Source organism: Macrobrachium nipponense, chromosome 31, assembly GCF_015104395.2.
Source record: "Macrobrachium nipponense isolate FS-2020 chromosome 31, ASM1510439v2, whole genome shotgun sequence".
NCBI classification, from domain to species: Eukaryota; Metazoa; Arthropoda; class Malacostraca; order Decapoda; family Palaemonidae; genus Macrobrachium; species Macrobrachium nipponense.
The window spans coordinates 6,477,159-6,492,120 of NC_061093.1; the positions used below are offsets into that span (position 1 = coordinate 6,477,159).

The following is a 14,962-nucleotide window of genomic DNA, read 5'->3' on the forward strand; positions in this document are numbered from 1 at the left end:
TTTGGCCATAACACCATGCTTGTCTACTCGAGCTTGGGTAATGCCCTATACTAGGCTAAGAGAGAACAGTTTAGGAAACATCCTACTGTTGGTATTTTAGCCCAAATAGCATAGGACGGAATATAAACTGTATCCTAGGCATAATTAAATAACCTAAAGCCATTTAAAAACAGTGGCTCGGGCTAACTAAACAAATTAGTACACAGTATATTAGTCCAAATGGTATGACAGTTCAAATTAAAATTTGACATCGCTAGTGCAAAAACATACATTTAACTGTACAGCCATATAGGCTGTCAAAACTAACTTAAACCTCAAAAGGGCTCAAGTTAACATAGATTTCTAATAAAATTCATTACAAATATAGAAACTGTATTTTTGAACTACAGAGGTGTCCCTCATTAATAATTTAATAATGACTGGCTTCTAATAACAACTTGCGTTATATCACTACAGGGCTGCCATTATGCAGGACCCATAGTTCAAGTGTTCCATGCCAAATTGCTTGGACCATTTTGTGCCAGAGAATATGGCTCATACTAACTGCATGCAAGTTTTAATGTTGAAACTGCTCATTTTAAGCTGTCCCAGTGATTCCTATGGTTCAGTAGAACTAAGGAAAGGGGAAATTATATCTTTTGGGCAAAATTCCACAGCAGATAAATAACCCTTTTTTTCTCAGACCAAGATTTATGTTTGGATCAAGTCCCAGCAAAATCAGTCCCCAGTACCTCCCAGATGTTTTATGTTTGGGCAAAAGCCCAGTAAAATCAGTCCCCAGTACCTCCCGAGTCAAACCTGCGGAGGAAATAGAGGGATTTTACATGAGGGTGACTTCATTACTAATAATGAAGGTGGCATGACATTCTAACTATGGAATATGAAGGGGGCATGACATACTTACTATGGAATATAAGGGGGCCACTGCCAGTGAAATGATCCTGCAGAATCCAGATGGAACAGGGATGCAAATTTCAAGTAGCCATGGGAGAAGCCTTCTAGAAGGAATTCTATCCCCATTTACAACTATCGATGCTGAAGAGGATCTTTTTCCCCCAAAAGGGATACTAGGATCCAACTGACTCTGGCTGATATTACTATATTTTCAGTGGGGTATTGTAACTTACCCAAGACTTCTACCTCTTTGGTAACAGGCAGTTACAGTTCAGTTGTTGAAGTTCAGTCAAAATGTGTAAGCTTCCCCAAACAGGATACACAGTTTGCAGCATTTGTTCAATTTCGTAAGGAAATTAGGATCCTTCCTCTAAAATGGATACAAGGATCCACATGAACCCAATGGATATGACAAGTTTCAGAGGGTTATGGTAAGTCACCCTGGGGACTAGGCAGTTGCAGCTCGGCTGTATATGCTCAGTCAGGTTATGCAAGCTCCCCAGAAGGGATACACAATTTGCGGTATTTGATCAATTCTTTAAGGAAATTATGAATAACATGCAAAATGTCGTTGCCACAGAACAGCAATGTTTGAGCGACATGTTGCATGATTCCGAAAAAGAATATAAGTATTCTAGTACACTCCAAAGTGTAAAAGTACTGTATCCTGCAAACCAAAAGTGAAAGGGGATGCAAATGTTGCCCAAATAAGGTCTATTTTTCCCAAATAAGGTCTAGTGTTGGAATTATGACTGGAATCCACTATTGGTCAGTTCTGAATACAAAGCTTTAAATCAAAACATGATAGGGGCTCTAATAATCATCCATGATGATACTTATGATTCTTGGTTAGATGCATCAGTGCGCATTTTCTCTCCCTATAGTAAATATCTATTTAATGAGAGAAAAAACTTTGATCGAAGACCGTACTACTGTGAAAGACCTTTAACAGAAACAGTCTTCTTACCAGTGTCTATAACATTAAAAGCTATAGAAGACACCCTTTATTGGGACCAAAGTTGCTCACCAGAGTTCCAGCCTTCTGTCCCCTCATTTTCAAAATTATTAATCTTGTAAAGACAGATTTTCAGAATTTTCTTGTGATTAAAAGACTAGAGGTAATGGCAGAATTAAAACCATTTGCCTCGGTCATCCCAGTTTCGGAAAACACCACCAAGGCAACACGACAGCTCCCTTCTGAAGGGGAAAAGTCTCCTTTATTTAGGACCCCTACGAGAAGAGTCTCAGCAGAATTTTGTACTAGGATCCACATCTTCAGCATTGTAACCTCTCCCACCTTACTGGAAGCTGCCATGAAAAGTCTTCTAAAATGTTCCAGAACAATTGTTGCTGTTGTGGTAAAAGGGATTTTGACGAAGGAAAAATCTATTTCTGGGTGATTGGCTCGTGTCGCCCTGTGAAAATATCCTTAAGTTCATTATTTCTAGGTAAATAATCCTAATATTACCAGAGAAAAAAATAAAATCAAGAAAAATGTCAGTCAAACTGACTCGCTCACTCTATAAAAGAAGTGTCGGTATGGTAAACAGGGCGAGTGAGACCACTACCACGAGCCATTTACCATTTAGACCTTCCATCACAAAATCCCCCACCTGAGAGGAGCTGATACCCAAAGAGTGATGCGTCCGCTACTACTACTACTACTGACGCCAAGCGGAGAGCAGTGCCTCTAGTGGCCATCCTTTATAAAATGATCATCTTGTCCTGCAGGGTGGGCAAGGAAAAAACAGGGTGGGTTTCACAGGGCGATGCGAGCCAATCACCCAGAAATAGAATTTTCCTTCGTCAAAATCCCTTTTCTGGGCTTAGCTCGTGTCGGCCTGTGAAATAGTACCAGAGAAACAGACAAGATGGTAATGAAGGGTCAAAATGAAACAAAAACTGTAAAAACATTAGTATATAATATAAGTGAATCAAAGAACCAATTACACTATATTAACATAAGGTACTTAAAATTAGCTTAAATTAAATAATGGTAAGTACAGAATAGTATAATGGTAACCAAACAATTATATATAAAGATTCACTAAGATTAATTGGTATTTACTAAATATACAAACACATTGTGCTCTACCCTAGCATAAAAATAAGGGTAGAGACACTGAAGCACATTTATATGCATAATGTGTGGGTGCCCCTAGCAAAAAAATAAGGGGCAGTCCACCAATTGAATCCTAGCGGCTAAGGCTAGAGTACCACGAAGAGCATAGCAGTAGGGTGAGGCAGTTTTGGACAAGGTAGGTAGAAAGGGAGACCTGGATCTTATACTACAACTACTGTGCAGAATCAGGGAAACTATGTTTCCCGCTGCTACTGCTGAAAATTTTAATGATTCCAAGGACTTCAGGTAATGACGTTTGAAGATTGTCGGTGATTTCCATCCAGTATACTTCTTAAGATCCTCAAAATTCATATGTTGGAAATAATTAATTGAAGTAGCTACTGCCCTGATATCATGTGCTCTTGGAAACTGATTCAGGGTTGGCTTGTTTAATGAAGTAAACAGGACTCTGTTGTCTGATTCTTTTAATTTTAACTGATAAGGTGCCTACCTTTTTCTCTCATAAAAAAAAGAGGACCTGAGGATCTAGAGGATGTACAAGATAGAAAGGCTCTTAAAGTTAATACTGGGGCAAAGGGAAGGATCTTTGCGGGAAGTGGGATGACTTTCCAAGGGGCCCCCCTACCTTGCAAGAGGATCCTCATTTTTGAGCTAAAAGCTGCGATCCGGAGAAAGTAGAACTTCTCCTGAGGGGTGGGGAGAAAATCTACATGACCCGAATCCCTGGATAGAGCCAACAGTTCTGAAATTCTGGCCCCTGAGGCCAGACTTTAATAAAAATAACGTCTTTCTAAGTAGCATTATAAATGTGCAAGACGAGTTGTCAGTATCTGAGGCTAGTTTGAGGACGTCATTTAAGAACCATGAAACTGAAGTAGGCCTTTCAGAAGGTCTAAGTCTAGCACAGGCTTTGGGAATAGACGTAAAGTAAGATTCTGTTAAGTCTATTTGGAAACCCAACTGAAAAGATTTTTTTTAAGCCGATTTATTAGTAGTAATGGTGCTAGCTGCTAAGCCTTTTTCAAACAAGGATCTGAAAAAGGATATAGCTAAATTAACTGTAATGGTTGTAGTGTCCGTTTTCCTTCAGGAAGATGCTAACTTTTTGACAGCCGAGTCATGTTGTCTAATAGTTGATTCCCTTTTATCTGATTCTAGAAAAGGATGTTTTGGGGGTCAATGTTTAGCATCTTTTTTAGCCGCAAACTTCATGAAGTCCATAAAGTTAGGGTCTGAAGAATTCCTGAGGAAGCGAACACAGTCCTCATTTGTACTGGTTGCGACAGCTTGGGTTGGGAATCCGTTGAGGCCAGAGACCCCAACTCCAGAAGCAGAGGATACCAGTTGCTCTTTTGGCCAGTCTGGAGCAATCAGGGCTACTAGACCTTTGAAAGTCCTCAGTTTGCTCAGAACTTTCAAAAGATTCACTGGAGGAAATACATAGATTCTCTTCCTTGATTCCAGTCTATCGACAGGGCATCTGTGGCATAAGCCAGAGGGTCCAGGTTGGGGGCCACTAGCAAGGGAGCTTGTGGTTCGTCTGTGAGGCGAATAGATCTACCTTAGAGACCTGGTACTCTCTGGCATATCCACTGGAACGACCTGTCGTCTAGAGACCATTCTGACCTCCAGAGGGACTGACCGGGACAATGCGGTCCGCTATAACGTTTCTTACCCCAGCCAAGTGGGTGGCAGAAAGATGCCATTTGTGTTGTTTGCTAGAGCAAAGATGGCTTATCATGACATGATTCACGTGTTTGGATTTGGACCCTCCTCTGTTGATGCAGTGTACTACTACTGCACTGTCCAAAACTAATCTTAGGTGAAACTTCTTTAGGGGGAGGAGTCTCTTTAAGGTAAAAGAAACACCGCCATTGCTTCCAGCACATTTATGTGGGGAGCTGGCGGAACTGGGCGGGGACCAAGTCCCCTGAACTTGCCTGAATTGAGAGTATCCTCCCCAACCGCGGACAGGGAGGCGTCCGTGTGAATCGTTAACGCCGGAGGAGGATGAATTGAAGGGGAATAACTTGGCAAGATTCTTCATTTTTGTCCATGGACGGAGCTGGTTGCGAAGGATTTGTGGAATCACTGACAACTTGTCTCGAGATTTGGCGTTTTGCCCTTGAACGCCAAATTCGATTTATATCTTTCAGTCTTGCTTTCAAAAGGATGTCCGTCACTGAGGCAAACTGAAGGGAACCTAGGATTCTTTCCTGGTTTCTCCTTGAAGCTTGTTTGTTTTTGAGAAATTGCCTCACTGACTTGGCTATTTCTTTCCTTTTGACCACCGGAATTGACAGATTGTGGGAGGATAAATCCCATTGGATGCCTAGCCACTGAAAACGAGTCTCCGGAGTGAATCTGGATTTCGTTTTGTTTATCTGGAACCCCAGATGTTCCAGGAATTGAACTACCTTCTTCGTGGGCTTTGAGACATTCCTCGACAGTTGGTGCCCAGATCAACCAATCGTCGAGGTACGCTACTACCATTATCCCGTTGCGATCTCAATTGCTGGACTACTACTTCCGCTATTTTCGTGAATACCCTGGGGGCTACATTCAGTCCGAAGGGCATCACTTTGAAAGAGAATGTCTGATTTCCTAGTTTGAAGCCTAGGAATGGACGGAAGTGCCTCGCTATAGGGATAGATAGTATGCGTCTGTAAGATCGATAGCAGGTGGTTGACGGGCCCCCACTGGGGAAGTAAGGTCCGCACCTGCGAGATGGTCAGCATTTTTGAACTTGTCGCAACGAATGAAGTTTAGCTTTGACAAGTCTAAGATTACCCTTCTTTTTTGTTGAGCCTTTCTTTGGCACGCTGAACAAGCGCCCTTGAAATTTTAGATGCTTGACTCTCGCAATAGCTCCTTTCTGAAGGAGTTCCTCCGCATAATCTGTCAACTCCTTTGATGTGCCTGATAGAATGATTTGTTTGGTGGGGGGATCTTTGATCCAACTCCAACCCAATCCTTTGGACACAATGCTCTGTGCCCTTTTGCTGAACCCCCACCTGTGACGGAAGAGAAACAGCCTCCCTCCTACTTGGGGAGCCTCACTGCTGTTGAGCGGGTTGACCTCCGCGCCCTCCTCTGAAGTGCTTGCCTCTTGCAGCTCTTCCTGAACCTCGCTGACGAAAGTGACCTCTCGCCCTGCTTCCCCTAGAGAACCTGTTAAAGGTTGGGAATGCTTGGCTCTCATACATAGAGTTGAAAGCCGGCGAGACGGTGTATGAGGTCGAGGGCTGACTTTGAGGAGACAACAGGAGGATGGGTTGACTCTGCTTTGAAGTCGAGGGCTGCCCCTGTTGAGTAACTGGGACAGCCTGGACGAAGTGTTGCTGCTGCTGCTGCTTCTGGTATGGCTGGAACCTTCTACTAGTCTTCTTCAAATTCTTACCAGAAGCGGGCGGGTTCTCTTGCTTCCTTTTGGATGAGATACCCCATCTGGCTCTAAGGCTCTGGTTAAGCCTTGCAGCCTCGTGATGTACCTCATTCACAGAAGCTTCTGGAAGAGGTCCGCACCCCACATGCTGGAAGCAAGAAGCCTATTAGGTTCGTGCCTAATAGTGGCTTCTTGCAAACACATGCTTTCGACAATTCCGTCTGGCGTGAAAAAGTATCGAAAGCATCAGCTTTGACTGACTGAAGCTGAGACTTCGCCAGGATCTTAAAGAGTGGTTCGGTGGTGTACGAGAGGGCAGCCATCTCCGTGATGATCAGGGAGTTAAGTGACCTCCCAAATCTAGTACGGGCATCAAATTCTGCCTGAATAAGGCTATCAGGCAGTCTAGGGAGCTCTCACCGAACTGGTCCATAGCACAGTCGGCTTCAAGCTTCCCCACTGTGAAAGTAGCTGGTAAGTTCTCCCACAGTTCGCCGAACGCAGGGAAGAGCGGGGATGTTGGTTCCGCCTCCCTTAACTGCGGAACGGGTTCGTCCTTAAGAACGGCTTGAAGAGTCGTTTCCACCATCTTTGTCGCAAATGGGAGAGAAGCCTCCTCCTCTGTGGCAAAAGATAGTGGAAAGGGCTCTTGAAGGCCTGGAGTTTGGTATTCATGCAATCCCAATCCTCCAGGCAGTGAACCCACTCCCTCTGGGCATGATCCCTACTGTATAAAACAGTCTCCCTAGAGATTTTGTCTTCTCTATTGAGGGCTGTTTGGGTCAGTCTGGCATACCCTATGAAAGGCTGAGTCAATCCGGGGGGGGCGGGGGGTAGAACTCGAAGTCCTCAATCCTTCTCGTTCCACACTCCGGAATGGAGATCATGCCGTCCTTGAAGGGGGCATAAGCTGCCACCCTCCAAGGATTATTCATAGAGAAGCCGCAGGGATTCATAGGGTGGTAGCTGGACTAAACCAGTACCTCCTACTGGGAAGTTCGCTTGCGGGGCCTGACTCTGGCCAGCGAACACGGTCGTCGTGTTCTCTAACACGGTTAGAGAGGTCTTGGATCGACTGACCGGACTGATTGATTGTACTGGAGAGTTGAGAAACACATTTGCTCAAATCTCGTACCGAGAGAGCCGACCATCTCTCCCACTTGCTGCAATACTCCTGCTGAGAAGGTGGTGGGATCAAAAGCACTAGATGCTGCCACCCCAACAAGGAGTCACCGGAGCGGATCCAGTGGATGCCAGAGAAGGAACTGGCTCGGCTGGATCGCTCGGGCCTTTCTTCCTTAGAAGCCTGCTTCTTGAACCCTTAGAGTGGGAAGAGCTAGGCTTGGCCTTCACCGCATCGGCGTAGGATGTCGAAGACTTCCGTGCCGAAGAAGACAACGACTTTTTGGAAGTCGTCTTATGAAGGGTCTTCTGCTCTCTTTGTCCCTTCACTTTCGGGTACAGAAAGAGTGGGTGAAGGCGAAGGGATCTCAGATCCCGTGAAGCCTTGGAAAGATGAAGAAGAAGGGACAGGAGAAGAAGATCCAGGAGCGCTCAAAGGTAGCCCTTGAGCGCCCGAAACACCTACCTCGACCAACAAGTCCTCGGCACTACCGCCATTGGCTCAGTATTTAAGTCCAGGTTCGACGGTCCGGCACCGTTTCCTGCGTCGAGACGGACCCAAACGCCTGCTGCACCTCCTGCTGAATTGAGGCTATGAGTGGGGCTGCCGAGGCGGGGTCGACATACCCCGTCGCCTTCCCTCCGGGGAAGATCTGGATAGCCAACTTCCTATCCAGAATATAAGGCTGTCCCTTGGCGGCGTTCTTACCGAAGCCGCCTACCCAAGCTTTCAAGGTTGCCAAGGCGACTTCCTTCACGGCGGCAGCCTGAAAGAGAAGGCAATGTGAAGCCTCTGATGGCGGAGTTACAGCTTAAAGTGAGTCTTAAAACTAAAGATAAACAATTGATTACAAGAAAGTTGTCCAGGAATCTACTTACCCCACCCAAAAGCTGACTCACGAGGTCATAGCAGATAGTGCATGCCTCATGGTGCCAGACAATCAGCTCGCCGTGGGTAGTGGCGCACGGGGCGTGGGTCCTGCACTCTTCGTGGGGACAGGGGTCGTAGAGGACTGCATTGCAGCCTGGTTCCTGGCAGTTAGTAGCCTGTAAGTGGAGGGATACATGAGTATCGAGATTACACACTTACAGCCTAACATAGACTCCGTGCATGCCGGGAGTATGTAAGTTAGAGTAAAACTAGCTCCTCCGCAATACGTGTGGTTAGTAAGGCGGTTTGGTTGGAGTCCGCAGCGTACGCCGGGGACGGGGAAGAAGACCAACCAGGAGTGGTGAGGAGCCCACGGAACCACGACGGAGGTAGACAGAAAAATAACACCGTGAAGATGATAAATATATATGTATAAAGAAAAACATCAGTAAGGGCATGTATACTTATAGAATAAGACATGCTTTTCTTCCGACTACTAGAGGAGGGCCCGGGTAAGTGAGCAAGCTCTCCTCCGGTAGCGGAAAGAAGATATACTAGGCAAGCTATATAGAACCACTGGCAAATTCCTACCCCGCCCGCTGGCGGAGCCAGAAACAAACGATAACCGAAGGGGCCCCTGGCTAGTGAGCAGGGGCTCCGTCCGTCATGGTAGGGGCAGGATAGGATGGTAGAGGGAGAGCAGAGCGGGCACACCGGGGTGGTCGCGGCGGGCGAGAGAGAGAGGGGTGGCCAACCCCCCAAACTCCCACTCATCGGGTACCCCGGTACCCGAGACAAAAGTGGTCACCCAGGCCCCCAGCTGGTATGGGACTTCCTCCGGCCCCCTCAGAGGGAGAGGAGGAAGGCTACAGTGGTTGTCATAACAACCGAGGAGGCCCGACCAGACCCCTCCCTACCACGTGGAAGGGAGGGAAGGGAGAGGGTATGGCGCCTAATGGGACACGTGAACGTGGTGGACCAGGACGTGGTAGCAACACAACCACAAGAGGGGCCACGTGAACCCAGCTGTACCAAACCCACAAGGTACAAGGCGCCTGAGCTAGCCTAACACACTAAATAACACTGATTACAAATAATAAATATAAATACATCGTAAAAGAAGAAGGGACACTTGAGTAGGAGAGAAAGAAGCCCAGGAGGAGGCGAACTGATCCGAAGAACAGTCGACTACTCGGAGCCAGCAGTAGCCGATGAAGAGCAAGAGCGGGATGGGCTGCTGGGCGAGAAAAACAGTATAGCCCTAAATACCAAACTAAGAGATAATAGGTAATAAGGTATGGGCTGTGTACCCTAATTCTAAAATACGATGTAACAAGAAGATGAACGTAAAATAAGAGCCCTAAGGATAAGATGTCCCAGTATGGGAGACTGGGAAATCTTAACAAACACGGCGGCTCATGGCCGCCACGAGTCAACCATGTGACCGTATATAGACCTAAAAAAAACGGAAAATACTGGTCCCTGGAAGACAAAATATGAAAAAAGACTTATCGGGCACTTAACTTAGCTGAAGCGATAGCAGCACGTTCCATCGTAGAGAAATAAATCCAGAAAAGCGAAAACAACACGAGGGACAAAAATCACAACTGGCGTTGTTGAGCTAATTATAAAGGATTGCCACTAGAGGCGCTGCTCTCCGCTTGGCGTCAGTAGTAGTAGTAGTAGCGGACGCATCACTCTTTGGTATCAGCTCTCTCAGGTGGGGGATTTTGTGATGGGAAGGTCTAAATGGTAAATGGCTCGTGGTAGTGGTCTCACTCGCCCCTGTGTCCATACCGACACTTCTTTTATAGAGTGAGCGAGTCAGTTTGACTGACATTTTTCTTGATTTTATTTTTTCTCTGGTAATATTAGGATTATTTACCTAGAAATAATGAACTTAAGGATATTTTCACAGGCCGACACGAGCTGAGCCCAGAAAAAGTCTTATGAGAACCCTGTGGCAAGCATCTTGTGACTTGCTAGAGTGGCGCATAAAAGTGCAAATGGAAACTTTGGAGGGCTCCAACTAGTCACTTCCCAATGTAACTTCATTCTTGTTGAGGAGTCTGTTGTGTTTAAGAACTTAATGAGCAAACCTGCCAACAAAATTGTATGAGAGTACTCCCTTTTTGGAATGAGGGGAATTTAGGAAACAAAAATCCAAAAACATCCCCTTACCCAACTCAAAAAGGCTCGCTAAAAAGGCAAAGCCTTCAGTCACCCCAAAAGGTTTTTCCTTCAAACGAACAGGTAGGTGTTCAGATGGGATGATGCATCACAAAAGGACAACAACAACAGCGAGAAAAATTTGTTCACAAGGTCCAGAGACCCTTTTATAGAAGTAGAAAGCAACAAATGAATGCCTATCAAGGGCGGAGGTAGAGGAAGAGGTGGATATCAATGGGAATGGTATGGTTGGGGGTCAAACTTCAATGACACCACGGCAATTGAAGTCTTTCCTATGAGGACACTGCACTGATTTTAAACAGGCTGGGGTGGGAACAGTCTCACCCCTCCCCCTCCTGTAAAGGGGTTCTTCCAATAACCAGACGTCCTCTTTAGAATGTTACGTGTAGAAAAGTCCCTGTTAGTGGGAGCCATAGAGAAACATGCAGATATTTGTCATCAAGCATGTCTTTCTAAGTGTCCTCAAAAAAGGATTCCTCCAAACAGAGTGATCTTAGACCTATCAACATTGAACAAGCACACTGTTTGACATATTTTTTTAATAACTACCGTTGCCCTACTGTGTTCAATTGTTCTAAAAGCGACTTAGATCTGAAAGATGCATACTGGCATGTCCCTGTCATCGTTAACTTGTTTCCTTTCCTTAGGCTCTGGATATGGAAAGATATGTACAGGTTCAAAGCCATGCTCTGTGAGCTAAACATTGCCCTAAGATCTGACAAAGTTAGTTATGGTAGTTCTTGAGAAATCAGAAATACAAATATAATAACCCACCTAGATGTATGGTCCATTTAGGGGCCCACAAGAAAAGTGTGCAAAAGGTTTTATCATAAATTGGCAAAATCTCACCTCACACTCAGCAGACACCTTTAGTAGCTGGGACTATGTTGGGATAGTTTTCAAGGCTTGTTGTCTCTCCCGATCATACTGAAAATAGAATGAGGCAAGTCCTCAAAATGTGCCTTGCACAGCCCAGTTTCCAAAAGGCAGGTAGAATGTATGACAGGCTTGTTGCAATTTGCATCGATAATAGATCCAATACTTGGATTACAACAAATGAATGTGAAGTCGCATGCAAACAACAAGATGCGAGACTGACTTCACCGAAAGATTGAAAAATATGGGGAGATACTTCGGCCTTGATCCCAGAGGGAATCTCTGGCAATACAGGTCACCCTGGCTCCTTAGTCTGTATGAATGACTATACACACAGATGCGCCTTGTTGACAGGTTGATAGGATGTTGGGAAGAATGTCAGGTGGCAGGGAGGTGTTCAGCTACTACAAAGAATTGTCATATCAGTTTCCTGGAGCTGATGGCTGTCTTTTTGTCTCAAAAAACTCAAAATCTCCAGAAGAGAGGCATTTAGTTGGTTCTAGACAACATGACTACAGTGGCGCAACATTAAGGGTCAGGATGATACTCAACAAAAGGAAGTTTTACTTGTCTTCAATTCACCTTATCAGGGTGTGTCAGTGTAATAGTAGACTACCTATCAAGGAAAAGACAGCCTCAACAGAGAGGAATTGGACAACAACTATTTCAGAAAGTAGCCAACATGTTTCCACAAATGGTAGTGGACCTGTTTGCCACATATGAGAATCACAAACTGCCATGCAAGCAACAGCAAGAGATGCCTTCCTACAAGACTGGAACAAATGGAGGACGATATACCCTTTCCTCCATGGTTCCAGATTTCGAAGTTGTTGAGCAAGCACCTAATCTACTAAGGAACAGCTCACTTAATAGTCCCAAACTGGCCAAACAGGCATTGGTTTTTTTTTTTTTCCTATTACTTTTAAAATTAAATAGGCAAAGATGTAAATTCCAAAACTGTCTGGTTGTATCCCAGTGAGTAGGAGGGAAAGTAGTAAGGATCCTCCTCTCTAAGCCAAGACCTTCACGAGTGGATTTTCTTAAATATTATCTCTACTGTGAAATTACTTGCCCAACATTGCTAGGTACCTTGTGCAACAGACTTCATATATCTAGCAATACCAGTATGTACGGAAGGTATAGTTGCATTGTATCCATACCGAGAACCCAGTCACAAATTGTAGGGAACCAAAATTTGAAATTTCTTATCCTTTTTGAAGACAAATACCTTGCAGTTACAACAATAATGGAATACAAGGCAGCATTAACAGAATCATTGATTTATGATTTTGTGATTTGACTCTAGTATAGGAGTTTTCACTTCCATTCTGCGGTCCTTCACACTACAAAGATCCGCTCTAGGAGGGTTCTAATGACTCAGTTTCTTGTTCTTCGCTGCCAAACCTAAAGGTATTTGGAATAAAGAAGGAGGCCTTGAAATTAGTGGCTTCGCCCTGAAGCAAAAATATTTTTGAATTGTTATGATTAGAATCCAAGAGCTTCTCGTCACCTGTCAGTTTCTTTGTAAAGGTCCTTGAGGACGAGACTGACTATGCTATAAAAAAACAGGTTTTGATGTAGGAAAAATCTATTCTTGGTAGTCTCTGTTGAGTCCTCAATACCATCCCACTTCCCTGATGAAAAGACATGGGTTTTGGGTATGGCATCATCCTACATTGACCAACAGAAAGGAATGGCGTCTTGGTCAGATTTTGGTTGTATGTAAACAATGTGACAGTGTGTATGCACACAACCACTTCTTTTTGTTTTGACATAGTAGGGAAACTGGGTATTAGTACTTGCTGAGGATAATAGAAGTGCCCCCTTATCCTGAGTCCACTTATACTCTATCACGTTATAATGTTTATCATTACGACACATACCCGGCCACAAGCCCAGTTAAGGGAATTCTTTGACATTAGTCTGGTCACAATGGAGCTCAGGATAGACCCTGAAAAGGGTACTCCGTGAGGAGTCAGCAGTGACTACCAAAAATGGGTTTTCCTACGTCAAAACCTGCTTTATATATTAATTTAATCTGCAAGTATACAGGTATAAATTGAGAGCCTTGATTTTTTTTACCAGGATTTTACCAAGTTTAGTATGCAAGTAAGTCTATGCCTTGAGTGATGCTGAGATTACTTGTATATATAGGTTTGCTGATTTGTGAATGCTTGCTGAGTGTGTCCCAGGACGAGGGAAGCAGTTAAAACAGCAGAACTTTTAATGGGTTATAGTTTTCCAGGAGAGTATGGGGATTGTTATCCAGGCACTTGAAAATAAACCAGTTTTCAGCACAAAAAGCTATGTAAGCTATGTAAGAGTACCATCTCATAACCAGTTAAACACGATTCTGGGGACTTTTCTCTCTAAACCAAAGAATTATAAACATCTAATTCTTGTTACTCAATAGAAACTTCCTTAAATCAGTGTGAATTAAATTTTAACTTTACATTAATTAATCAATATTTTATTTTTTCATATAAAAGCTATTGCAAATTGTAATTCATAAGAATAATATTTTATGTCTTTTATGCAAACTGTTGCTGCTGAGGTCCTCCATCATTCTCTCTAAACGGGAACAAATGGATCAGGTTGAAAGCAAAACTTGCTGCTTAATTGAAAGTTGTGAGATGTTAGTGTCTTACCTGAAATTGGGATAAGAGAATTATATTTTCAGCAAAGGTGTAGTGTAATAAGTAGACCTCTTCAAATCCAAGTGCAGTTGCATAGTAAAGTAACAGTATTTTCTCTACTAAACGATTGTTAAATTTGTCTTTTCCTTTCAGTTTGTTACCAGTTGTTCAAAACCTCCACTGCTGGGATTTACTCACTTGGAGCCTCCTTTTTCTATTCGTTGTGTGGAAGTTGGTGATGATGAAGATACAGGTAAGAAGTGACATTGTGGAGGATGTAAGGTGAAGAAACAATACGCTCAAAATAATGTTATTTTTGATGTCTGATAACGTAGAAAAATTACCCATTTAAAACAATGCTATAATATGATGGTTGTTTTTACCTGTCGATGTTTTTAGAAATAAAGTAAAAATAAACAGGAGATACAAAGTAATCCACATGATCATTATATGACAAGTCAAGCTGCAACTTTAGTTGGAAAAGATGAATGCTATAAAACCCAAAAGCCCCCGGTAAAGAAAGCAGCCTAGTGCAGGAAGGGAAATTGAGAAGTGAGAGTATTACCAACTATGCCACAGTTTGGCCACAAGAGAAAATATAAATTTTTGGAAACTGTGTGGTATTGAATCTCATAAAAGAAAGTGAGACTTTTTAGAGTCAATTACATATCAAGTACTACGTGGTGAAAGGTATCATCTACGTGAAGATCTTGTTAGAATAAGATAGTAGCAACCTCTTAGACTATCTTTAATTGCCCGGTTGTACAACAGCATTCAGGATTTTAAGTGGGACGTAAGTAAAAATTTTAGTCTTACTAAAGTAAGGTTTAGTGCATGACGAATTAGACAATGTCAAAGGAACGACTTAATTTTTTTGTAGCTGCTGTTTTTCCTCAAAGGAATTA

General features: G+C 43.7%; 1 protein-coding gene across 1 annotated transcript in view; it reads left to right on the top strand.

The window, feature by feature from the left end:
- Window positions 1–14,321, top strand: part of LOC135206575 (ubiquitin-protein ligase E3B-like) — a 51,636-nt gene extending 37,315 nt beyond the window's left edge. Inside the window, exon 4 of the mRNA XM_064237918.1 lies at window positions 14,211–14,321. Within this exon, the coding sequence (XP_064093988.1) occupies window positions 14,211–14,321 (111 nt within the window). The remainder of the gene's footprint in view (window positions 1–14,210) is intronic.
- Window positions 14,322–14,962: the final 641 nt, after the last annotated feature.